The sequence below is a fragment of the Oncorhynchus tshawytscha genome, linkage group LG14, assembly GCF_018296145.1.
Source record: "Oncorhynchus tshawytscha isolate Ot180627B linkage group LG14, Otsh_v2.0, whole genome shotgun sequence".
NCBI classification, from domain to species: Eukaryota; Metazoa; Chordata; class Actinopteri; order Salmoniformes; family Salmonidae; genus Oncorhynchus; species Oncorhynchus tshawytscha.
Window position 1 is genome coordinate 16,567,178 of NC_056442.1, and position 26,796 is coordinate 16,593,973.

The following is a 26,796-nucleotide window of genomic DNA, read 5'->3' on the forward strand; positions in this document are numbered from 1 at the left end:
AAGAATTGGAGAAACTACCCAAATACAAGTGTGCAAAGCTTGTAGCATAAAACCCAAGAAGACTCGAGGCTGTAATCGCTGCCAAAAGTGCTTCAACAAGGTACTGAATAAAGGGTCTGAATACTTATGTAAATGTGATATTTCCATATTTTATTTTTGAAAAAAAAAATCTAACCTGTTTTTGATTTGTTATTATGTGCTATTGTGTGTAGATAGATGAGGGCAAAAAAACAATTTAAGCCATTTTAGAATAAGACTGTAACATAAAATGTGGAAAAAGTCAAGGGGTCTGAATACTTTGCAAAAGCACTGTAACCACATCCCTTCCTCTCAGCAACTTAACATATACGTATGTCTACATTAATCACAGATCTAGGGTCAGATACCCAACCCTTATTGCAAACCTTAAAGGAATACTTCGGGGTTTTGGCAATGAGGCCCTTTCTCTACTGCCCAGAGTCAGATGAACTAGTGGATACTATTTTTATGTCTCTGTGTCCAGTAGGAAGGAAGTTAGAGGTAGTTTTGCAAGCCAATGCTAACTAGCGTTAGCCAAATGGCTGGAAGTCTATGGTATTTACTAGCATGATAGCTAGCATATACCCATAGACTTCCACTCATTGTGCTAACGCTAGTTAGCATTGGCTAGAGAAACTACCTCTAATGTCATTCATATGGGACAAATCAAATCAAATTTATTTATAAAGCCCTTCTTACATCAGCTGATATCTCAAAGTGCTGTACAGAAACCCAGCCTAAAACCCCAAACAGCAAGCAATGCAGGTGTAGAAACACGGTGGCTAGGAAAAACTCCCTAGAAAGGCCAGAACCTAGGACGAAACCTAGAGAGGAACCAGGCTATGAGGGGTGGCCAGTCCTCTTCTGGCTGTGCCGGGTGGAGATTATAACAGAACATGGCCAAGATGTTCAAAAGTTCATAGGTGACCAGCAGGGTCAAATAATAATAATCACAGTGGATGTCGAGGGTGCAACAGGTCAGCACCTCAGGAGTAAATGTAAGTAGGCTTTTCATAGCCGATCATTCAGAGTATCTCTACCGCTCCTGCTGTCTCTAGAGAGTTGAAAACAGCAGGTCTGGCTGGGACAGGTAGCATGTCCGGTAAACAGGTCAGGATTCCATAGCCGCAAGCAGAACAGTTGAAACTGGAGCAGCAGCACGGCCAGGTGGACTGGGGACAGCAAGGAGTCAAAGAGACATAAAAATAGTTCATCTGGCTCTGGGGAAGTAGATAAAGGGCTTCATTGCCAAAATCCCAAAGAATCTGTTTAAGCATAAGGGGAGGGCATAATATCTGACCCTGTATCAGTGGTTAGTAGCACTCATCATATCACTTTACATCCATTCCAGCCTGTTTAAAGCCAGTACTGACTGCACTAGTAGCAACACTCCAGTGCTGAAATAGTAACTGGTCCTAGTTTCCAGTTTGAGGATCAGGAAACATGCAGGAGATTAAGGTGAGGGAGGATTCTGAAGCCGTTCCCATACAACTCTCTTACCATGTCTCTCTTGCCCTCATCCTTTTCCTGGAGCTTCAGATTAGCAGACACCTAGGAGACAGAGAGGAAGATTTAGTTCACACTTTGGCTGCGTCCCAAATAAGAGAAACAAAGTCTACGTGTGCAGGTGCATGCATCTTTCATGTCTCAGAAGCAACCATGTAGAGAAGGTGTATCTTATTAATGAAAAGAAAGCCCAAGTTTTGGAGTACACAATGTTACATATAAATGCATTGTTTAGAAAAGACAATGTGGAATAAGGAATTCTGATGCCTCTAATACATAGCATTTCTATCTGCAGCGTTCTAAATGTTCCACCCTTTTAACTTATTGTTTACTTCCGGAACATAAATTTCCATTGTGTATGCACTGTAATGTGTTTGATCTATTGACTTGCCCTCTTGGCCAGGTCTCCTTTGTAAAATAGGTCTTCTGACTTCAATGGGACTTCCTGGATAAATAAAGGTTAAATAAAATGTCAAACAATTACCATCATGGCCTCCTGTACTGTGAGGTGAGGCAGAAGCATGTCGTCCTGCATGATGTAGCACGAGACCTTCCTGAAAGAACGCAGGTCACGAGGCTGTCCATTGATCAAGATCTCCCCCTTCATCCCTGTTTCCCTACAGACAGAGGGCAAAGCCATACCTGGGTTATGCATTTGATCCATATGATAGACTTGATTTATATCTGTGTTTAAAAGAGAAGTGAACAATAGAAATAGAAACAACAGAGAACAGAGAATAATGTAAACAACATGAACAACACGTATTTCCCAAGTGGTCATCGCTTGGAAGAGGACTAACCAGTTCAAACATGAAAACATACACATAAAATAAAAATGGAATATATACAAAAAGACATATAGTAATCATTCTCAAAAATGTATTTCATGACATGGGTCAATGTTAAATTATTGCGAATGAACGTGCCGCTTGGCATCACCCTGCGAGAGTCACATCAAGGTAAACACCAAGCTGCAGCAAGGCTTTTTGTAATGACAACTTTTTAATGCCCAGAGCTGTAGGTGTGGCGTGATTCTTGTAAGTTACTCATCTATCAGCGACCTTTACACCTATTGGGTGTTAAGTGTCAGGCCTGTGGCTCACCTATAGCCGGACAGAATATTCATCAGCGTAGATTTCCCAGCTCCTGAGGGACCCATGATGGCCACCAGGCAGCCGCTGGTAAATTTCCCAGAGATCCCTTTCAGCAGGGTCTTGTAACCTGAAAGTCGGGTACAAAAGAAAGCAGAACCATATAAAACCCTCAATCAGCCTCACAATGGCACTTCAGGCTTTCAACTTCACACAGTACCTGCTTAAATCTGTCTATGTTTTCCCTCCTCCTCGAATAAAACCCTCTGTGTTTCGGGTTAAAAGGACATATTTGTATTTTGTGTTTTCTAAGTGAATGCACCTATCTGGGTGGGTGTATATTACATTGTAATCTCCCCATGCTCACATTTCAGACCACAGAACATGCTTGGTATTAGAAGGGTTCCCACCCAAACATGCTCATGGTGTGATTCAAATCAACCCACACTGTGGGAGTAATGTTTTTTGGGATGCTTTTTGTGAAGCATTTTGCTGCATTTATAAAATATGCTTTATAAATGAAGTTATTCTCATACGTTTTAGAATTCATTCCATTTTTACATGAGCTGTTTATCTATTCTGTTTGAACAGCCTATTTGTGTCAATGGTGAACACATTGTTGTTCTAGCCCAGCACTAGCACACCCGATTCAAGACCTTGATTATTTAGATCCGGTGGGTTAGTGCTGAGCTAGAACAAAAATGTGTAACCCAGTGACCAAGGTCTCAGTACTAGAGTTGAGAAACATTGCCTCACTCTAAATCAATCATATATGCTAAAGCTGTAAATAAAATGTAAATGAAATCATCCCCTAGCCGGGAGTGGAATGGCCTATAGTAACCTGATATTCACCTAATGGACACAGCTAGCTGAACGCTAATCCAGTTGATTGCGGTGGCTACCAGTTTAATTGGATTTTCTGTTATAATCCTTCAGAGCGATACACAAATACCTCTGACCTTTTCTGTCCTCTTTTAATGGAACCTAGTGTTCCCTGCTAGGAGGAGAGGATGCACTTTAGTAACCTCTCCCTTGTGAGGACACAGCATGTAAGCCATGCAGTGTGTGCATAGACAGTAATTGACTGGTTCACGAAGGGCATGTTCATAACTTGTTCACTTGACGGTTTTTCTTTATTTTTACTATTTTCTACATTGATAATAGTGAAGACATCAACGCTAAGAAATAACACATATGGAATAATGTAGTAACAAAAAAGTATTAAACAAATCAAAATATATTTTATATTTGAGATTCTTAAAAGTGGCCTCCCTTTGTCTTGATGACAGCTTTGCACACTTATTTCATAGTTTTGATGTCTTCACTATTATTCTACAATGTAGAAAATTGTAAAAATAAAGAAAAACCCTTGAATGAGTAGATGTGTCCAAACTTTTGACTGTTACTGTATGCCTAGTTGGTGTTGAATCCCACTATAAATGGTAGCTATATCCTTCAACAGACAAGCAAAAATATATCCAAACCCTGGTTCACTATACAAATGTGATGAGTAACATTTTGTCTGAGACTAAAGCTAATGCCTAGTCTTTAGCTCAGCAGGCTAACATGGTTTGAGTCGTGACAATTGTCAGCATGTTACAGAAAGAGAACTGAACAAACATGTGAGAAACAAATTCAAGTTCCATCGATCTATCCTACTCGGAAAGGGAGTTGGAGGTAAACAAATATCATGTATTTACAAAATCAATTCCTTTCAATTATTCGAGTCCAAAGCATGACCCCATGAAACGTCACAGTGTCAGTGTCCATATCTGCATGGTATCGGACAAAAACGGACAAAAATGTTTTTCAAACAAACCTGGTAAAAACAAAGCAGGTAACCAAATTCTGCAAAGACTTGTATTCACACCCAATGAGCACATGTAAACAATAGGATTAATCACAGTTCATTGAATTGGTTGCATTCACTGAAATACCCTTTGGCAAAATGCCCTTTGGCAAAATAATGACAGAGTAGGCTATGCAGAAAGGTCGAAATCACACACTCTGCATTAAATCTGAGCTTTGGAAGAAGATAAGAAGTATGTACAACCCATTTAATATGAGTTCAACAATTTGGTTCAACAGGTTTTAGGGTGGGCAGCTAAATAAGTGGGTTGGATTCGTCTTAATACATACTCCCCTGAAGTTAAAATTACGGCAATAAAGTTGCATTAAGTGCTTTTCAAATGACCTGTATGGTCCAAATATATATTTCAGATGTGTGTGGGGAAAACTAAAGACGGTCTAAAAAGAGGTGAAAGAGTTCATATTTAATGCATGTCCATCTGCATCAGTGAGCAGCTGCAAAAAAACAGAGGGGAGATGATGAGGGAGCAAGAGAGGTGAGCGCGAGGGAGGGAGGCCAGAGAAAGCTGTGAAGGGGTTTAAAAGGAAAAACACGTGGCGGGCATAGCTACTGCCGCAGTACTCCAAGTGTTTCTGTTTGTGTTGGTGATGCTGAGGAAGGATGAGAGTGGAGGGCTTCCCCTCCCCTTCTCTTCCTGAGAAAGACTAATGCCAGGAAGGAGATGGAGAGCAGCCAAGGAGGATGATCACCCGATGTCTCCCTTCGCTGCTCAGCTTATAAGGCACAAACACCCAGTGTTCACTCTGTGATTCTTGAAATTGGACGAGACCAAGATGAGTCATAAAACTAAGAGCCATTCCACTAACTTAGAGAAATGATATTTCTAGAGCAAAGAAACAGTCAGCCGGGATTTGATTAAAAGTCAATTAAACTTTTTCATTTCTTTAATTGAATGTACTAAGTTAGGCCTACTCAATAAACACAATCTACAGTTCATTGTCAGTCCTTTCCTGTCTCATAACAGTTCTCCGAAAGCGGTCTTTACCTTCGAAAGAAGGTAGAAAATGTTGTTTGTTACCAAAAGTTGTGTTACTCATAACAAAATATTAAATGCATATATGTAGTAGCAGATCAACAAAGTTAGGACAAAATTCAAAGTGACAGTAGGATGTAGAAGTAGGTAAAAAAATAAAATAAAATAAACAATAAAGGAACAGAACCGATTCTAGTTTAGCACAGGTGTTCCTGTGTAGTGGGGTAATATTTATCCTATGCATATTATATATCAGGGTTCCCCAACTGGCGCCAAATCTGGCCCACCAGCAATATTATTTTCCCCCCCAAAGGCCCCAAATGAATTATTAATATTTTTTCATAAAAATAAATAATAATAACAAAATAATCTCAGACTCGAGATGCAAATACTCCCAAATGCAATGTCCCCAAAAGGAAATTACCCTACCTAAATTAATGCAAAAAGTTACATTTGAACTTAATTCATGTGGAGAGAGAATGCAGGAGACAGTCAACTAATAAAGCAGGTGTAACAGTACTCTTCTTGCGTTGTGTACAATCAATCATTGACACAAACTCCAACTTGTAGCACCAGTCATGGAGCTTTATTCTGATAGGAACAGCACAAAATTGCACATCATGCAATGCACGGCTCACCATCCAACTCTGCACTCACGCACTGTACAAAATATATGAACCCCTGTGTCACCAGACACAGTAAGTTGCTAGCTAGTATTAGCCGGAATTCTGTACAACAAAATGCACAACAAATATTCTCCAAAAACACTGCATTTTATGTGTGATGTTCGAATAACATTTACAAACAAATTGATATAAAATTTTACATTTAAATCATCACTTGGGAGTATAAAAATCACTTTTGACGTACAGTGCTTTGCAACCAACAACTTACCGCTGGTTTGGTACTTGTTCACTGGGACGATTCTAACTGAAACATCCTCCCTCGTAAGCAAGCTACGCAAACCAGCCAATAAGATGCCATGTTGAGTAGGTGAAGACAAGACAAAACTAAAACCAAAAACCCATTGGCTTAACAATAAAGTGGCATGGGGAATCACCAATATAACCCTGTTACACGGGAAGCAGACAATTTTGTGGTGCTGAAACGTAAAGATGCAGCCGCAGCACAGTCAATAGGAGGTGAACAGCGCCTGGTGCTGAAAATATATAACAAATATATAACTTGTCATGCAAGTGTTGCACAGCAACAGATGGAGAAAACCTACACTAGTCGAGTAAAATATTTCTACAATTATTTAATTTTAATTTCACTTTACAAACAAGAGGGCTTAATTGGTATCTATTTCTTCCGAGCCTAGGCTTATATAGACCCGTCATTCAGGGCAGAGCCCCACCTGTTTTGAGCTCCACCTGTTTAGCTATGAAAAATATACAGTACAAGGCCAAAGTTTCAAGGGTTTTTCTTAATTTTGACTATTTTCTACATTGTAGAATAATAGTGAAGACATCAAAACTATGAAATAACACATAAGGAATCATGTAGTAACCAAACAAGTGTTAAACCAATCAAAATATATTTTATATTTGAGATTCTTCAAATAGCCACACTTTGACATGATGACAGCTTTGCACACTCTGGGCATTCTCTCAACCAGCTTCAAAATGTAGTCACCTGGAATGCATTTCAATTAACAGGTGTGCCTTCTTAAAAACTAGTTTGTGGAATCTCTTTCCTTTCTTAATGCGTTTGATCCAATCAGTTGTGTTGTGACAATGTAGGTGGGATATACAGAAGATAGCCCTATTTGGTAAAAGACCAAGTCCGTATTATGGTAAGAACAGCTCAAATAAGAAAAGAGAAACAACAGTCCATCATTACTTTAAGAACTTTTAAAGTTTCTTTAAGTGCAGTCTCAAAAACCATCAAGTGCTATGATGAAACTGGCTGTCATGAGGACTGCCACAGGAATGGACAAGACGAACTGGCACAAAGAGACAGGAAACACAGGGATAAATACACTGGGGAAAATAAGCGGAATCTGGAGGGGGTGGAGACAATCACAAGGACAGGTGAAACAGATCAGGGCGTGACAGCCTCAGAAATTGCAAACCAAATAGATGCTTCACAGAGTTCAACAGACACATCTCAACATCATGTTGGTTCTGTATTTTCTGTGCTCCGTTTAATTTACATAACAAATAAGGAACACTCAAAATGTGCACTTATAAATCATAACAATTGTAATCAAAATACAGCTGTAGACAGAAGTCAAAGATCAAACATCGCACATACAATGATGTCTCTCCTGAGTTCTGCCCCATAGGACGTCCCAAGTAAGTCCCAAATTGTATTAAGCCCGAAGTCCAGCCCTAGTGATGTAACTGCATACGTCATTACCTGTTACTCATCCGACCAAGCTCATGCATACAAATCTATACCAACTTGCAAGAGAGATACAATAGTTCCATTGTTTTCTAAAGCCTCCGTAGTAAATGTCCACCCCCCCAAGTTGATTTATAAAAGTATGTCTGACTAGCCTCTTATATCTTTTACTCCCCTGCAGGGCTCTATGTTTATCTTTGAAGTGCTTTCTCACAGACCCCATGTGTCACGCCCTGGTCAAAGTATTTTGTGTTTATCTTTATGTATTTGGTCAGGCCAGGGTGTGGCATGGGGTTTTTGTAATTGTGGTGTGTTTGTCTTGGGGTTTTGGTGGTGGTATTGGGATTGTAGCTTAGTGGGTTATCTAGCAAAGTCTATGGCTGTCTGGAATGGTTCTCAATCAGAGGCAGGTGCTTATCGTTGTCTCTGATTGGGAACCATATTTAGGCAGCCATATTCTTTGAGTTTGTCGTGGGTGATTGTCCTTAGTGTCCTATGTGTACTCTCGGTTAGTTTGCACTAGATAGGCTGTTTCGGTTTCGATTACGTTTATTGTTTTGTGTAGTGTTCGTGTTTCTTTATTTTATTAAACATGAATCTCAATCGACACGCTGCAGTTTGGTCCGACTCTCCTTCATCACCACTAGAAAACCGTTACAGAATCACCCACCAACCAAGGACCAAGCGGCGTGGTAAACAGAGGCAGCAGCAACAGCAGCAGCAGGAGAAGCGACAGGTGCAGCAGGAGCAACAGCAGCAGCAGCAAAGGCAGCAGCAGGAGCAAAGGCAGCAGCAGGAGAAGCAACAGAGGCAGCAGCAGCATTTGGAGAGGCTGCACTCTTTGGATAAATCGACTTGGGAGGAGATCCTTGACGGACAAGGACCCTGGGCCGAGCCATGGATGGAATTGAAGCTGTCGGCGAAGCAGAGTGCTGAGTCTGAGAGTGTGGAGGATGTATTGGACAGAGTAGAAAGAAAGGTGTGGGCTTGGCATAGCATGCACGGCATACCAGTGCCAGCACCACGCATCAGGCCTACAGTGCGTCCCACCTGTTCAGCGCTGCCGGAGCCTTTCTCCTCTACAGCGCTGCTGGAGTCTCCCACCTGTTCAGCGCAGCCAGAGCCTTTCTCCTCTCCTGCGCGGCCGGAGTCTCCCGCCTGTTCAGCGCAGCCAGTCTACAAGGAGCTGCCAGTCTGTAAGGAGCTGCCGGTCTGCACGGAGCTGCCGGCTGCACGGAGCTGCCGGTCTGCACGGAGCTGCCGGTCTGCACGGAGCTGCGGAGCGGTCTGCACGGAACTGCCGGTCTGCACGGAACTGCCAGTCTGCACGGAGCTGCCAGTCTGCACGGAGCTGTCAGTCTGCACGGAGCTGCCAATCTGCACGGAGCTACCAGTCTGCAAGGAGCTGCCAGTCTGTAAGGAGCTGCCAGTCTGCAAGGAGCCGCCAGAGCTGCCAGTCTGTAAGAAGCCGCCAGAGCTGTCAGCCTACATGGAGCAGCCAGAGCTGTCAGTCTGCATGAAGCAGCCAGAGATGTCAGTCTGCATAGAGCAGCCAGTCTGCATGGAGCAGCCAGTCTGCAAGGAGCTGTCAGTCTGCACGGAGCTGTCAGTCTGCACGGAGCTGCCAGTCTGCACGGAGCTGCCAGTCTGCACGGAGCTACCAGTCTGCAGGGAGCTGCCAGTCTGTAAGGAGCTGCCAGTCTGCACGGAGCCGCCAGAGCTGCCAGTCTGTAAGAAGCCGCCAGAGCTGTCAGCCTACATGGAGCAGCCAGAGCTGTCAGTCTGCATGAAGCAGCCAGAGATGTCAGTCTGCATAGAGCAGCCAGTCTGCATGGAGCAGCCAGTCTGCAAGGAGCTGTCAGTCTGCACGGAGCTGCCAGTCTGCACGGAGCTGCCAGTCTGCACGGAGCTGCCAGTCTGCACAGAGCTACCAGTCTGCAAGGAGCTGCCAGTCTGTAAGGAGCTGCCAGTCTGCACGGAGCCGCCAGAGCTGCCAGTCTGTAAGAAGCCGCCAGAGCTGTCAGCCTACATGGAGCAGCCAGAGCTGTCAGTCTGCATGAAGCAGCCAGAGATGTCAGTCTGCATAGAGCAGCCAGTCTGCATGGAGCAGCCAGTCTGCAAGGAGCTGTCAGTCTGCACGGAGCTGCCAGTCTGCACGGAGCTGCCAGTCTGCACAGAGCTACCAGTCTGCAAGGAGCTGCCAGTCTGTAAGGAGCTGCCAGTCTGCACGGAGCCGCCAGAGCTGCCAGTCTGTAAGAAGCCGCCAGAGCTGTCAGCCTACATGGAGCAGCCAGAGCTGTCAGTCTGCATGAAGCAGCCAGAGATGTCAGTCTGCATAGAGCAGCCAGTCTGCATGGAGCAGCCAGTCTGCAAGGAGCTGTCAGTCTGCAAGGAGCTGTCAGTCTGCAAGGAGCTGTCAGTCTGCACGGAGCTGCCAGTCTGCAAGGAGCTGCCAGTCTGTAAGGAGCTGCCAGGCTGCACGGAGCCGCCAGAGCTGTCAGCCTACATGGAGCAGCCAGAGATGTCAGTCTGCATAGAGCAGCCAGTCTGCATGGAGCAGCCAGTCTGCAAGGAGCTGTCAGTCTGCACAGAGCTGTCAGTCTGCACGGAGCTGTCAGTCTGCACGGAGCTGTCAGTCTGCAAGGAGCTGTCAGTCTGCAAGGAGCTGCCAGGCTGCAAGGAGCAGCCAGTCAGCACGGAGCCGCCAGAGCTGTCAGTCTGTAAGAAGCCGCCAGAGCTGTCAGCCTATATGGAGCAGCTAGTGCCGCCAGTCTGCCCAGCGCCGCCAGTGCCCCCCGTCTGCCCAGTGCCCCCGTCTGCCCAGTGCCCCAGTCTGCCCAGTGCCCCCCGTCTGCCCAGCATCGCCAGTCTGCCCAGCACCGCCAGTCTGCCCAGCGTCGCCAGTCTGCCCAGCATCGCCAGTCTGCCCAGCATCGCCAGGCTGCCCAGCACTGCCAGTCTGCCCAGCCAGCCAGACTCTTCCAGATCTGCCAGTCAATCAGACTCTTCCAGATCTGCCAGTCAATCAGACTCTTCCAGATCTGCCAGTCAACCAGACTCTTCCAGATCTGCCAGTCAACCAGACTCTTCCAAATCTGCCAGTCAACCAGACTCTTCCAGATCTGCCAGTCAACCAGACTCTTCCAGATCTGCCAGTCAACCAGACTCTTCCAGATCTGCCAGTCAACCAGACTCTTCCAGATCTGCCAGTCAACCAGACTCTTCCAGATCTGCCAGTCAACCAGACTCTTCCAGATCTGCCAGTCACCAGTCAACCAGACTCTTCCAGATCTGCCAGTCAACCAGACTCTTCCAGATCTGCCAGTCAACCAGACTCTTCCAGATCTGCCAGTCAACCAGACTCTTCCAGATCTGCCAGTCAACCAGACTCTTCCAGATCTGCCAGTCAACCAGACTCTTCCAGATCTGCCAGTCAACCAGACTCTTCCAGATTTGCCAGTCAACCAGACTCTTCCAGATCTGCCAGTCAACCAGACTCTTCCAGATCTGCCAGTCAACCAGACTCTTCCAGATCTGCCAGTCAACCAGACTCTTCCAGATCTGCCAGTCAACCAGACTCTTCCAGATCTGCCAGTCAACCAGACTCTTCCAGATCTGCCAGTCAACCAGACTCTTCCAGATCTGCCAGTCAATCAGACTCTTCCAGATCTGCCAGTCAATCAGACTCTTCCAGATCTGCCAGTCAACCAGACTCTTCCAGATCTGCCAGTCAACCAGACTCTTCCAAATCTGCCAGTCAACCAGACTCTTCCAGATCTGCCAGTCAACCAGACTCTTCCAGATCTGCCAGTCAATCAGACTCTTCCAGATCCGCCAGTCAGCCGGGATCTGCAAGAACTGCCAGTCAACCAGGATCCGCCAGTCGACCAGGATCCGCCAGTCTGCCAGGATCCGCCAGTCGGCCAGGATCCGCCAGTCTGCCAGGATCCGCCAGTCTGCCAGGATCCGCCAGTCTGCCAGGATCCGCCAGAACTGCCAGTCGGCCAGGATCTGCCAGAACTGCCAGTCGTCCAGGATCTGCCAGTCGGCCAGGATCTGCCAGTCGGCCAGGATCTGCCAGTCGGCCAGGATCCGCCAGTCGGCCAGGATCCGCCAGTCGGCCAGGATCCGCCAGAAGTGCCAGTCAGCCAGGATCTGCCGGAACCACCAGCCAGCCAGGATCCACCAGTCAGCCAGGATCCGCCAGTCTGCCAGGATCCGCCAGTCTGCCAGGATCCGCCAGTCTGCCAGGATCCGCCAGTCTGCCAGGATCCGCCAGTCTGCCAGGATCCGCCAGTCCGCCAGTCTGCCAGGATCCGCCAGTCAGCCAGTCGGCCAGGATCCGCCAGTCTGCCAGGATCCGCCAGTCTGCCAGGATCCGCCAGTCTGCCAGGATCCGCCAGTCTGCCAGGATCCGCCAGTCTGCCAGGATCCGCCAGTCAGCCAGGATCCGCCAGAAGTGCCAGTCAGCCAGGATCCGCCAGTCTGCCAGGATCCGCCAGTCTGCCAGGATCCACCAGTCTGCCAGGATCCGCCAGAACTGCCATTCAGCCAGGATCCGCCAGTCTGCCAGGATCCGCCAGTCAGCCAGGATCCACCAGTCAGCCAGGATCCGCCAGTCTGCCAGGGTCCGCCAGTCTGCCAGGATCCACCAGTCAGCCAGGATCCGCCAGAAGTGCCAGTCAGCCAGGATCTGCCGGAACCACCAGCCAGCCAGGATCTGGTAGATCCATCAACCTGCCTGAGCTTCCTCTCACTCCTGAGCTTCCTCTCACTCCTGAGCTTCCTCTCGGTCCCGAGCTTCCTCTCGGTCCCGAGCTTCCTCTCGGTCCCGAGCTTCCTCTCGGTCCCGAGCTTCCTCTCGGTCCCGAGCTTCCCCTCGGTCCCGAGCTTCCCCTCGGTCCCGAGCTACCTCAGTCCAGTGGGGCCCGTTGTTAGGTTTCCTAGGCCAAGGTTAGCGGCGAGGGTCGCCACTCAAGGGACACTAAGGAGGTGGACTAAGACAATTATGGAGTGGGGTCCACGTACAGCACCAGAGCCGCCACCGCGGACAGATGCCCACCCAGACCCTCCCCTACAGGTTTAGGTTGTGCGTTCGGGAGTCCGCACCTTAGGGGGGTTCTGTCACGCCCTGGTCAAAGTATTTTGTGTTTATCTTTATGTATTTGGTCAGGCCAGGGTGTGGCATGGGGTTTTTGTAATTGTGGTGTGTTTGTCTTGGGGTTTTGGTGGTGGTATTGGGATTGTAGCTTAGTGGGTTATCTAGCAAAGTCTATGGCTGTCTGGAATGGTTCTCAATCAGAGGCAGGTGCTTATCGTTGTCTCTGATTGGGAACCATATTTAGGCAGCCATATTCTTTGAGTTTGTCGTGGGTGATTGTCCTTAGTGTCCTATGTGTACTCTCGGTTAGTTTGCACTAGATAGGCTGTTTCGGTTTCGATTACGTTTATTGTTTTGTGTAGTGTTCGTGTTTCTTTATTTTATTAAACATGAATCTCAATCGACACGCTGCAGTTTGGTCCGACTCTCCTTCATCACCACTAGAAAACCGTTACACCATGCAATAATTCACACATTTCTCAGACCATTTCTTTATAAGATGCAGAGACTTTGAACAATTGTGAACAACACTATGAACAATTTAAAAACCTTATAATGAATATACATATTGTTCATCTGTAGTCGAGGACCCTATACATGTGGAGGAGGAGAGGTACCATAGCCCCTCCCCTTCTATTAATACAAGATAAGCATAATCAATTATTATATTACATCAAACATTTGGTGCAGCCCCTGTCATGACCCCAATTTGACCCCATCAATGAACTGTTCAGAGGAGACTGTGTGAATCAATCCTTCATGGCCGAATTGCTGGAAAGAAATGAGTACTAAAGGATGCCAATAAGAAGAAGAGTCTTAGGCCTCCTGGGTGGCGCAGTGGTTAAGGGCGCTGTACTGCATCGCCAGCTGTGCCACCAGCTGGCAATAGTAGATAGTAGCTACTAAAAACAATTGGATACCACGAAATTGTGGAGAAAAAGGGGTCAAATTCAACAACAACAAAAAACAACAAAAACAACAAAAACAAAAAAAGAAGAAGAGTCTTGCTTGGGCCTAGAAACACGAGCAATAGACATTAGACCGGTGGAAATTTGTCCTTTGGTCTGGAGTCCAAATTGGAGATTTTTGGTTCCAACTGCTGTGTCTTTGTGAGATGTGGTGTGGGTGAACGGATGATCTCTGCATGTATATTTCCCACAATACAGCATGGAGGAGGAGGTGTTATGGTGTGGGAGTGCTTTGTTGGTGACACTGTCTATGATTTATTTAGAATTCAAGGCACACTTAACCAGCATGGCTACCACAGCATTCTGCAACGATACGCCATCTCATCTGGTTTGGGCTTAGTGGGAGTATCATTTGTTTTCAAACAGGACAATGGGCCAACACACCTCCAGGCTTTGTAAAGGCTATTTGACCAAGAAGGAGAGTGATGGAGCGCTGCATCAGATGACCTGGCCTCCACAATCCCCCGACCTCAACCAAATTGAGATGGTTTGGGATGAGTTGGACCGCAGAGTGAAGGAAAAGCTGCCAACAAGTGCTCAGCATATGTGGGAACTCTTTCAAGACTTTTTAGAAAAGCATTCCAGTTGAAGCTGGTTGAGAGAATGCAGAGTGTGGGGCAAAGCTGTCATCAAGGCAAAGAGTGGCTATTTGGCAAATCTCAAATATAAAATATATTTTGATTTGTTTAATACTTTTTAGTTACTACATGATTCCATATGTGTTATTTCATGGTTATGATGTCTTCACTATTATTCTACAATATAGAAAATAGTCAAAACAAAGAAAAACACTTGAATGAGTAGGTGTTCTAAAAACTTTTGACCGGTAGTGTATTGTTTAGCTGGAATGGAATGTTCATATCCTGTGTACACAGAGTGTACAAAACGTTAGGAACACTTTCCGAATATTGAGTTGCACCCCGTTTGCCCTTAGAACAGCCACAATTCGTTGGGGCATGGACAACAAGGTGTCAAAAGAATTCCACAGGGATACTGGCCCATGTTGACTCCAATGCTTTCCACATTTGTGTCAGTTGGCTGGATGTCCTTTGGGTGGTGGACCATTCTTGATACACACACACAGGAAACTGTTGAGCGTGAAAAATCCAGCAGCGTTGCAGTTCTTGACACACTCAAACCTACTACCATACCCTGTTCAAAGGCACTTAAATATGTTTTCTTGCCATTCACCCTCTGAATGGCACACATACACAATCCATGTCTCAATTGTCTCAAGGCCTGGAAATCCTTCTTTAACCTGTCTTCTCACCTTCATCTTCACGAATTAAAGTGGATTTAACAGGTGACATCAATAAGGGATCATAGATTTCACGTGGATTCACCTGGTCACTCTATGTCATGGAAAGAGCAGGTGTTCCTAATGTTCGATACAATTAGTGTATTTGACTGTGATATGTGGTAGTCTCACCTAGCTATCTTAAGAGGAGTGCACTTACTGTAAATCGCTCTGGATAAGAGCACCTGCTAAATTACAAAAAAAATAAATCTAAATGTTGTATACACAGATCTGATATTACAGAACTTAATTATTATAATTTTTTCAAATTTAAATATTGATTTGTACATTTATTTATAAAACATGTAGTTATTTGTTACATTTCACTGTGTAAAATTGAAGTCGGAAGTTTACATTTTGGTTGGAGTCATTAAAACAAATTTTTCAACCACTCTACAAATTTCTTGTTAACAAACTATAGTTTTGGCAAGTCGGTTAGGACATCTACTTTGTGCATGACACAAGTAATTTTCCCAACAATTGTTTACAGACAGAGTATTTCACTTATACCTAACTCACTGTATCACAATTCCAGTGGGTCAGAAGTTTACATTACACTAAGTTGACTGTGCCTTTAAACAGTTTGGGAAATTCCAGAAAATGATGTCAAGCTTCTGATAGGCTAATTGACATAATTTGAGTCAATTGGAGGTGTACCTGTGGATGTATTTCAAGGCCAACCTTCAAACTCAGTGCCTCTTTGCTTGACATCAAGTGGAAATCAAAAGAAATCAGCCAAGATCTGGGAGGAAAAAAATTGTAGACCTCCACAAGTCTGGTTCATTCTTGGGAGCAATTTCCAAACACCTGAAGGTACCACGTTCATCTGTTCGCAGCCATTGCTCAGGAAGGAAACCATCTCCTAGAGATGGACATACTTTGTTGCAAAAAGTGCAAATCAATCCCAGAACAACAGCAAAGGACCTTGTGAAGATGCTGGAGGAAACAGGTACAAAAGCATCTATATCCACAGTAAAACGAGTCCTATATCGACATAACCTGAAAGGCCGCTCAGCAAGGAAGAAGCCACTGCTCAAAACCACCATTAAAAAGCCAGGCTACGGTTTGCAACTGCACATGGGGACAAAGATCGTACTTTTTAGAGAAAGACAGGGAATCTTTATTAGGATTAAATGTCGGGGATTGTGAAAAACTGAGTTGAAATGTATTTGGCTAAGGTGTATGTAAACTTCTGACTTCAACTGTATAATTTTGAATAAAAAACATGATGATTTGTTTCTCTGAAATTAAACCATCAAGTGATATATTTTAAACAAATACATGTATGTCATTGAACAGCCCCATGCCATGATTAGAAAGTGAAAAGCACACCAATCTCTTTCATAATTCATTTAAACAACAACAACTAATTAACCAACATTTCTGAAAATGGATATATAGTGTTCTGGAATGAAACTCTTCAATTGTCATTTCACTCTCAATATGAAAATACACTCTTTTGTACCAAAGGATTCTAAAGTAGGTAATAGTCATTTGTTAAACCATCAAAGCTATTTTCAGTGAGAGGAGATCCTTATCCATGTCCCCTGACAGCAGGTTTAGTCTTCATGTATCTTTCATGTAGAAAGAGATCTGGGCCAGTATTCACAAAGCATCTCCGAGTAGGAGTGCTCATCTAGGGTCAGTTTTGCCTTTTAAATCATAATGAATAAGCGTGAGAACCTGATCCTTGATCAGCACTCCTACTCTGAGGTGCTTTGTGAATGTGGGCCCTGACCCCGTTATTGAGACACAAACAATTCTAATGCAAATTCCTTTTGGATGAGAGGCACAGATCGCAGATTATCCTACAGAGTCTTGAATCCCTCCAGGGGAGAGAGAGAGAGAAAATGACAGACATGATGCTACAGCACACAGACTAGTCAAAGAAACTAGACCATACAACTCTGATACTATATATTTGTCCAATCTGATTTTGCCACTGCCACTTTTAGCTTTGAGAAGGGGATAGAGACAGACAGACAGTCAGTTTCCTTTTCGTATTGACTACAAATATTTGCTGGATAGCTTGATGGCCCAGTTTCCATTTCAGTCAAGCAGGAACAATACAGGCTGTAATGTTGCTGAGACCTAAAGCCTGGCAGGGACAATGGTCAATTCCATGAGGTCAGACAGAAGTTCCCATCATCTGAATCAAACGTCAATTCAATTTAGATTACCTACATTTCCTTCATGCTCATTGTTGATGTGTTTTTTGTTTAAGTAGAATACATGTGCGTCACTGCATCTTATACTGAAGGCTGCCTTTTAATGATTAGGTTACATGTTAGATTAGGTTACATGTTTGTATTCTCTTCACTTCTATATCTTAATGTTGTCTGTATGTTTCTCTGACCTAAACAGATGGACAGACGCACAGACAGACAGAAGGTGCAGGTCTGCATGCCAATGAACATCCAGAAGGAGAGTGCTAATGAAGACAGTGCCGTGCTATGATGGGAGGAGGGCCCCTCCAGTAAAAACGTGCCAGAGCTTCTAGCCAGCTGTGCAGTTGCGTCAACACGGATTCCCAGAAACACTACCACCAGCACCCAATTCCAAATGCAAAGCAAACTTGCTAAACTCTCTCTCTCTCTCAGCTCTTGTGGAAGAGTAATCACTTACCCAGGGGGAGAAAGGATGTGCCTATTCAAAGGCTAACAAGTAATAGCTTACTTTGTTTATAGTCATTTGTATGATGGCACGTCTTTGAAGCCATAGCCTTCCGGCCCTCTCAACATCAAATCAACTTTTATAATGGTTGGTGATTCTTAAAATGGTCAGTGGGGATAGAGTGTTGTCGGGCAGCTTATTCCTCTAAAAAGTGATTTGGGGTCCCTAACTGGAGCTGATACTTGTTATGTGTTATCTGAACACGAGATGTTACAAGCTTCATTGAACCTCAAAATAAGATCCCTGCAAAATCAATCTAGTGGCTATTCCTGCCTATATGCAAATCCACATTTATATATGATAATCCACAAGACATAACAATCATTGCGTAACATCATGCAGCTCTGCGAATCCATGTAAAAATGGCTCTAGCTATACAGTTGCTAGTAAATTTTACACACTCCTTGCACAATCTTCATATTTTTCTGCCTTAAAATAACATCAAAATAGGCAATATCTTTTTTTTATCCTACCGATCTACAAAACCTACTCCAGATTTTCAAAGTGAAAGAGAAAATATAGAAAATTTTTCAAATTAATATAAAGTAATATTAAGATGTTTGATTGCATATGTCTTCACACCCCACAGGCGTGGATGCATCTTTGGCAGCCATTACAGCTGTGAATAATTTAAAATAAGATTCTACCAACTTTGCACAACTCTTAGGGCAACATTTATTGATTGTTTTTGTCAAAACTGCTCAAGCTCAGTAAATTTAGTTGGGAATTATTGATGGACAGCATTATTTAAACTTTCAATTTCAAGCAAACGTAAGTCAGAAATGAGACTGGACCACTCAGAAACACTTAACACCCATTGGAAAGCTATTCTGGTGTGTCTTTGGTACTAACATTTGTGCAATTGTCCCACTGAAAAATGAAACTCTATACCAGGGTTAAGTTTTCAGAAGAATGAGGCAGGGTTTGTGCTAACTTTTTACCTAGGCTTTGCTCCTTTCATATCCTGACAAACTCCCCTGTCTCTTTCGGTAACAAGTCCGCCCATAAGGTGATGCAGGAACATTCGGCAGCTCTAACTAAAGGCTAGTAGAGATGCCGCTTTCAAGGAGCGGGCCACGAGCCATCAAACAGGCACAGCGTCAATACAGGACTAAGATCAAATCTTACTACGCCGGCTCTGAAGCTCGTCGGATGTAGCAGGGCTTGCATGGAATTACAATGGGAAACCCAGCTGTGAGCTGCCCAGTGACGCCTGCCTACCAGACAAGCTAAATATCTTCTATGCTCGCTTCAAGGCAAGCAACACTGAACCATGCATGAGAGCGTCAGCTGTTTCAGACTACTGTGTGATCTCGCTCTCCGTAGCCAATGTGAATAAGACCTTAAACAGGTTAACATCCACGAGGACGAAGGCAAGATGGATTACAGGATGCATACTGAGAGTTTGCGCTGATCAGCTGGCAAGTGTCTTCATGGACATTTTCAACCTCTCCCTGGCCCGGTCTGTATTGTTTCAAGCAGACCACCATAGTCCCTGTGCCCAAGAATGCCAAAGTAACTATCGCCCAGTAGCACTCACATCTGTAGCAATGAAATGCTTTGAAAGGCTAGTCATGGCTCACATCAACACCATCATCCCATACACCTTGGACCCACTCCTATTCGCATACCGCCCCAACAGATGACGCAATCTCTATTGCACTCAACACTGCCCTCTCCCACCTGGATAAAGAGGAACACCTATGTGAGATTGCTGTCACTGACTGCAGCTAAGCATTCAATCCCATAATGCCCTCCAAGCTCACTAAGCTCAGGACCCTGGGACTGAACACCTCCCTCTGCATTTGGATCAGACAGAAGTTTGACGGACCGCCCCTAGGTGGTGAGGGTAGGCAACAATATATCCGCCATGCTGACCCTCAACATGGGGGCCCCACGACTGCGTGGCCGTGCACGACTCCAACACCTCATTAAATTTTCTGACAACATGACGGTGGTAGGTAGGCCTGATCACAGACAACAATGGGACAGCCTATAGGGAGGACCTGGCAGTGTGGTGCCAGGACAACAACCTTTCCCTCAACATCAGCAAGACAAAGGAGCTGATTGTGGAATACAGAAAATGGAGGGCCGAGCACGCCCCCATCCACATCATCAACAGGACTGTAGTAGAGGGGGTTTTGATTCAAGTTCCTTATTGTACACATCAATAAGGACATGGTCCACACAAACACACTCCAACACAGTTGTAAAGAAGACACAGCAACATCTCTTCCCAAAGATTGGTCATGGGCCCTCAGATCCTCAAAAGATTCTACAACTGCACCATTGAGAACATTTTGACTGGCTGCATCACCGCTTGGTATGACAACTGCTAGGCATCTGACTGCAAGGCACTACAGAGGGTAGTGCGTATGGCCCAGTACATTACTGGGGCCGAGCTGCCTGCCATCCAGGACCTATATACCAGGACCTCTAGGCCCTATATATTGTCAAAGACTCCAGCCACCCAAGTCATAGACTGTTCTCTCTCTACTGCCGCATAGCAAGTGGTACCGATACACAAAGTCTGGAACCAACAGGACCCTGAACAACTTCTACACCCCCAAGCTATAAGACTGCCTAAATAGTTAAAGTGGCAATATGTAACTTTTCAGGCGACCTGGCCAAATTCACATAGAAATGTGAATTATAGATCTATCATTCTACTTGAATTACAGATATATCATTCTAAGAAGCAGTAGATCAATTCTATAAGCACTATTTCAATGCTTCCCTTTCTTAAGTTTTGTTTTTGCATCTTTTACTTTCAATTTTGTACACCAGTTTCAAACAACTGAAACAACAATATTGTTGTTTATGGGAAATATATTTCATAGCGGTTTAGATAGTACAATGATTCTCTACACTATACTAGCTTATTTGTCACATAAATTAGGTGACCTATTAGAGTTTTAGCAACCAGGAAATGGCGGATGGATTTCTGCATAGTGCAACTTTAATCAAATAGCTACCCGGACTATCTGCATTGACTACCCTTTGCACTCTTTTGACTCATCTGCTGCTACTGCCTATTATGTATCCTGGTGCCTAGTCACTTTACCCCTACCTATATGTACTTATATACCTCGATTACCTCGTACCCCTTCAAATCGACCTGGTACTGGTACCCTGTGTATATAGCCAAGTTATCGTTACTCATTGTGTATTTATTCCTTGTGTTATTGTTTTTCTATTGTTTTTCTATTTTTCTCTCTGCATTGTTGGTTAGGGCCCGTATCTGTTGTTTGATTAGATTTTTTTTTTTAAATGATATGACGTCAATAATGCACCCACCTTTCTTTCCCCACCATGGTCCCTCAGGAACTGAGTAGCAGACATCTTTGAATTCAATGTTAACTGCTGGTCGACGTGGCAGGTAGGAAAAACGTTGGGCTTCAGTTAGACTGTTCTCCACTTTCTTGAGATGCCCATGTAATAATGGAGTCTGTTGACTTCTCACATGATTGGATACCACCTCATCGATAGATACACATACAGTTCTGGGGTCCAGCATCAGATCAGGAGGCCCATTGGTGTTCTGGTGATGATGAAGAGAGAGGTAAAATAGGTGGTTTGGGGTATAAAATGATTGAATTATCAAAAAGTTAGCAAACAAAATGCGGCAGGTTTACACTGGCCACCTCAGCACTTGTTTTGATAACAATCATAGACAATTCTTGTGATGCAAGGAATGACAGTCCATGACATCCAAATTATAGTTTCAAACATTTGAGGCTATACATTGTTTGTTTACGATCTTCTTATTAAAAAATAAAATTGAGTAAAAAAACTTTGGGTTATTATAGACCAAGACAGTTTTGTTAAGACTGAGAGGCATTTATAAGTTATATTCTTCAAGAATCAATGTCAATAATTGTAATTTGACCACTAAACAGATCCCAGACAACAATAAAACTTGAATACAATAAAGATATCTTAAAAAACAATTAATTGATAAGACATGAACATGTCTGATCATTTCACCTTTCAGATTACGATTTAGGCAAAGTGCATATTGGCATAGGCTACTGTAGGCTACTGCAGAGTCGCCTAATCTGTTTCTATCTATATGCAGTGTGCCGGGGTTACAATCGGACAAAGCTTAGCTTACTCTGAGCGCAAAGAAAAACAACAGCCATGCCTGATGGTGTTAGCCTGATACTGATGAACTACATGGTATGTGTTAACTACATATGCAAATTGAGTAATTCAATATTGATTATTGAAGAATGAGGGCAGCCATTCTATCTATGGTTCATACACAAAATAATGCTGTGTTGTTTGGTTGACCCAACTGCTGGGTTAGAGGCAAATACATTTGATTGAGTTATAATTTCAGAACAAAAATATTGTCATACTGAAGTAAGAACAGACAAACACCAAAGAAAAGACACGGGTGTATAAGGTAATGTCAGCTAACTGTCAGTAACTGTCAGCTAGTTGGATTGTTTTCTTTAAAAAGAGCGCGGTTGGGTTGTTGATGCTGGGTTATTGGTGCTGGGTTATTGGTGCTGGGTTATTGAGACATGTAGATATGTACTATATGTAGTTCAGTAGGGGTGTGGCTTTCAGATTGTTGTAAGAGTAAATGTCATTCTTGTTCATCTGTTCTGTTGTATAGTTATCACATGTTATGGTAGAACATTTACATTTTTGTAGCTTCAATTAGCCTTAAATTCCCTTTAAAGCCTACACAAATCCCATTGTCGGGATAGATACCACCTTATTATAATATGTAATAAATAATCTTAATATTCTAGAAGAATGTGCAAAATAATAAAGATTTTAAGGAGACATTTTATTTGCAGTATCTAAACTTAACATGGTGAGAAGGAATGACATTTACTCTCATGAATAATATCTATCAGAAAGCCACACCCTAATAAGCCACGCCTCCTGAAAATAACCTAGTTACATTAAAAAAACACAGCTGCTAGGTCAACCCAGCATGAAATTAAAAATACCCAATTGATGGTTAAATTAACACATGTTTGGGTAATCCCAACAACCCAACATGTTGAGTTATTCACGCAACCCAACTGTCTTGGTCAAAATAACCCAGCATATGCTCTTTCCAATATTTACCCAGCCCTGGGTTACCAAATAACCCAAATTGGGTTCTTTTTAAGCCAGCATTTCTTTTATGGTCCATAAATTAAAACAAAAAGCCTAAATGAGAAACTCACACACTGATATAGTCATGTTGCCTAATAATCAACAAATATTGTTATCAATATTGAAATTATCATGATTTGAAAAGGCAAAACATCTATTAATGTATTTCCCACAGTATTGACACAATCATAATGTGTTTCCATTATTTGTAGAGGGGTTATTCTCATCTAGGCTGCCTATTATGATGATCAATTTTGGATGAGCAAAACTGATCGGCTATTAAAAGCCAAATGTAATTTACTCCTGAGGTGCTGACCTGTTGCACCCTGTGATTATTATTATTTGACCCTGCTGGTCATCTATGAACATTTGAACATCTTGGCAATGTTCTGTTATAATCTCCACCCGGCACGGCCAGAAGAGGACTGGCCACCCCTCATAGCCTGGTTCCTCTCTAGGTTTCTTCTTAGGTTCTGGCCTTTCTAGGGAGTTTTTCCTAGCCACCGTGCTTCTACACCTGCATTGCTTGCTGTTTGGGGTTTTAGGATGGATTTCTGTACAGCACTTTGTGACATCAGCTGATGTAAGAAGGGCTTTATAAATACATTTGATTTATTTAAATTGGATTGATAGAACAATTCTGATCAGACATGTTAATTTATAGAAATGCATTGAAAGAAATGCACAACTTGCCAGGCCAACATTGTAAATAAGCATTTGCTCATAATCAACTTGCCTGGTTCAATAAAGGTTAAATAAAATAATGAAATTATGTAATTTAAGAAAATACCATCAATATTACCACAATACATTGTCACAATCACGTTATTCATGTTTAATGAATAAGAGTTTTCTTACCATTATGATGGAGTTAGTGACAGTGGCGTTATTAACAGAAAAGGCTGCCATAACACATTCCATTCCCCCTAGATTTTTTTTCTCCAATAAAAGGACAAAAATATCCCACCTAATAACCTGCAAACATCTGTTGCATCGCCGCTTCGTGTGCACTGCGCTCGATGTGTTCACTCTTTCTATTCTTTCCCGCGTGTCTTGCCTGCCCTGTGCCCAGGACGAAATAAGTAGCCTATTTGTTTACAAGCGCACAACCAACTACAGTGTTAGGAATGTGACGTCACAAACTGGACTGGCAACAACTGGAGGTGTATGGGTTGAAGGAGCATACATGGACAAAGACACTCGCCTCTCTCCAGGTTGTTGTTCGTCGAATTGCACAGTACGCACATAATCTTCAATTTGCCAGACACGATGTAGGCCTACAATACAAACATTATAATAGGTTAAGTAGCTGATCTGAGATTACGTTCTCTTACGCTTCGAACACACCAACAGCTTTTACACCAGAATTACATTCATTTCCAATGAAACGCTGCGTTTTGCCTTGCAGCATTGCGTTGCAGAGGCAGTGCGTTCGGTGTGGTACATAAATGGGATTTATCGAACATATGCGTCCAACTGTATGCGTAGACGGCTTGACAGAAATGGTAGCAGAAGGTGAATGTTGAACTTTTGTTGCATACATATCCAGATGATGTCGATTATTTTTTTGAGCAAATCACTGTCGGTGTGTTGGAAACGTTATGCTAACAACAACATTGATACTTGTAAAAATGTCAATTCTGAAAACGCTTACCGTTTGTCCTGTACAACTGGGGTGCTGAAATTCTAACGTTTAAATAAAAACTTTGATCCCCTGCTGATTTTGTACGTTTGCCCACTGACAAAGAAATGACCAGTCTATAATTTTAATGGTAGGTTTATTTGAACAGTGAGAGACAGAATAACAACAAAATTCCAGAAAAACGCATGTAAAAAATATTATACATTGATTTGCATTTTAATGAGGGAAATAAGTATTTGACCCCCTCTCAATTAGAAAGATTTCTGGTGGAGTGGGACAAAATCCCTCCTGAAATGTGTGCAAACCTGGTGGCCAACTACGAGAAACGTCTGACCTCTGTGATTGCCAACCAGGGTTTTGCCACCAAGTACTAAGTCATGTTTTGCAGAGGGGTCAAATACTTATTTCCCTCATTAAAATGCAAATCAATTTATAAAATTTTTGACATATGTTTTTCTGTTTTTTGTTGTTGTTATTCTGTCTCTCACTGTTCAAATAAACCTACCATTAAAATTATAGACTGATAATTTCTTTGTCAGTGGGCAAACGTACAGAATCAGCAGGGGATCAAATACTTTTTTCCCTCACTGTACATCCGCAAGACGAATGGGTGTGTTCCAATCGGGAAAGAGGGATACCTAAATCCAACGTATGCACTGCAACTGCCTCTGCAACGCAATGCTGCAAGGCAAACGCAGCGTTTCATTGGAAATTAATGTAATTCGGGTGTAAAAGCTGTTGGTGTGTTCGAAGCATAAGAGAACATAATCTCAGCTCAGCTACCTAGCCTATTAGAATGTTTGTATTGTAAACCCACTCGTAGCACGCGCTCCAGCAGGTATATCTCACTGGCCACCCCCAAAGCCAATTCCTCCTTTGGTCGTCTTTCCTTCCAGTTCTCTGCTGCCAATGACTGGAACGAACTGCAAAAATCTCTGAAGCTGGAGACTCATATCTCCCTCACTAGCTTTAAGCGCCAGCTGTCAGAGCAGCTCACAGATCACTGCACCTGTACATAGCCCATCTGTAAACAGCCCATATATCTACCTACCTCATCCCCATACGGTATTTATTTATTTATCTTGCTCCTTTGCACCCCAGTATCTCTACTTGCACATTCATCTTCTGCACATCTACCATTCCAGTGTTTTAATTGCTATATTGTAATTACTTCGCCACCATGGTCTATTTATTGCCTTAACTCCCTTATCTTACCTCACTTGCACTCACTGTATGTAGACTTTTTGTTTTCTTTTGTTCTACTGTATTATTGACTGTATGTTTTGTTTATTCCATGTGTAACTCTGTGTTGTTGTATGTGTCGAATTGCTATGCTTTATCTTGGCCAGGTCGCAGTTGCAAATGAGAACTTGTTCTCAACTAGCCTACCTGGTTAAATAAAGATAAAATAAAAATTAACTTCCACTGCAACGCAATTCTGTAAGGCAAACGCAGTGTTAAGATCTAGATTATGTAAGATCTAAATAAGCAGCAGCCACTTGTATTCAAATCAAATCAAGCTTTATTTATATAGCAAATGTCAGACATGAATCATGCGCCAAATACAACCTTACAGTGAAATGCTTACTTTCAAGCCCTTAACCATCAATGCAGTTTTAAGAAAAAATAATAATAATAATAATAATTAAAGAGCAGTAGTAAAATAACAATAACAAGGCATATACAGGGGGCACCGGTACAGAGTCAATGTGCGGGGGCACCAGTTAGGTGACATAATAGTGGTAATAAACTCAGCAAAAAAAGAAATGTCCTCTCACTGTCTACTGCATTTATTTACAGCAAACTTAACATGTGTTAATATTTCTATGAAAATAACTAGATTCAACAACTGAGACAAACTGAACAAGTTCCATAGACAATGTGACTAACAGAAATGGAGTAATGTGTCCCTGAACAAACTTGCAAAATCAAAAGTAACGGTCTGGTGTGGCCAGTATCTGGTGTGGCCATCAGCTGCATTAAGTACTGCAGTGCATCTCCTCCTCATGGACTGCACCAGATTTGCCAGTTCTTGCTGTGAGATGTTACCCCACTCTTTCACCAAGGCACCTGCAAGTTCCCGGACATTTCTGGGGTGAATGGCCCTAGCCATCACCCTCCGATCCAACAGGCCCAGACGTGCTCAATGGGATTGAGATCTGAGCTCTTCGCTGGCCATGGTACAACACTGAC

General features: G+C 43.3%; 1 protein-coding gene across 3 annotated transcripts in view; it reads right to left on the reverse strand.

Moving 5' to 3' along the window:
- The window catches only part of LOC112266692 (ATP-binding cassette sub-family G member 1), a 53,210-nt gene extending 29,061 nt beyond the window's left edge, over window positions 1–24,149 (reverse strand). The window contains exons 1-5 of one of the 3 annotated variants that reach the window (XR_002955979.2): window positions 23,820–24,149; window positions 21,141–21,384; window positions 2,628–2,745; window positions 2,009–2,141; window positions 1,519–1,569 (exon numbers count right to left, since the gene is read on the reverse strand). Coding sequence is in view for 2 of the 3 variants with exons in the window: in XM_024444387.2 (XP_024300155.1) it covers window positions 1,519–1,569; window positions 2,009–2,141; window positions 2,628–2,745; window positions 21,141–21,384; window positions 23,820–23,882 (609 nt within the window). In the remaining variant the exon portion in view is untranslated. The remainder of the gene's footprint in view (window positions 1–1,518; window positions 1,570–2,008; window positions 2,142–2,627; window positions 2,746–21,140; window positions 21,385–23,819) is intronic. The other 2 variants (XM_024444388.2, XM_024444387.2) reach the window with 2 other exon arrangements.
- Between the last annotated feature and the right edge of the window lie 2,647 nt (window positions 24,150–26,796).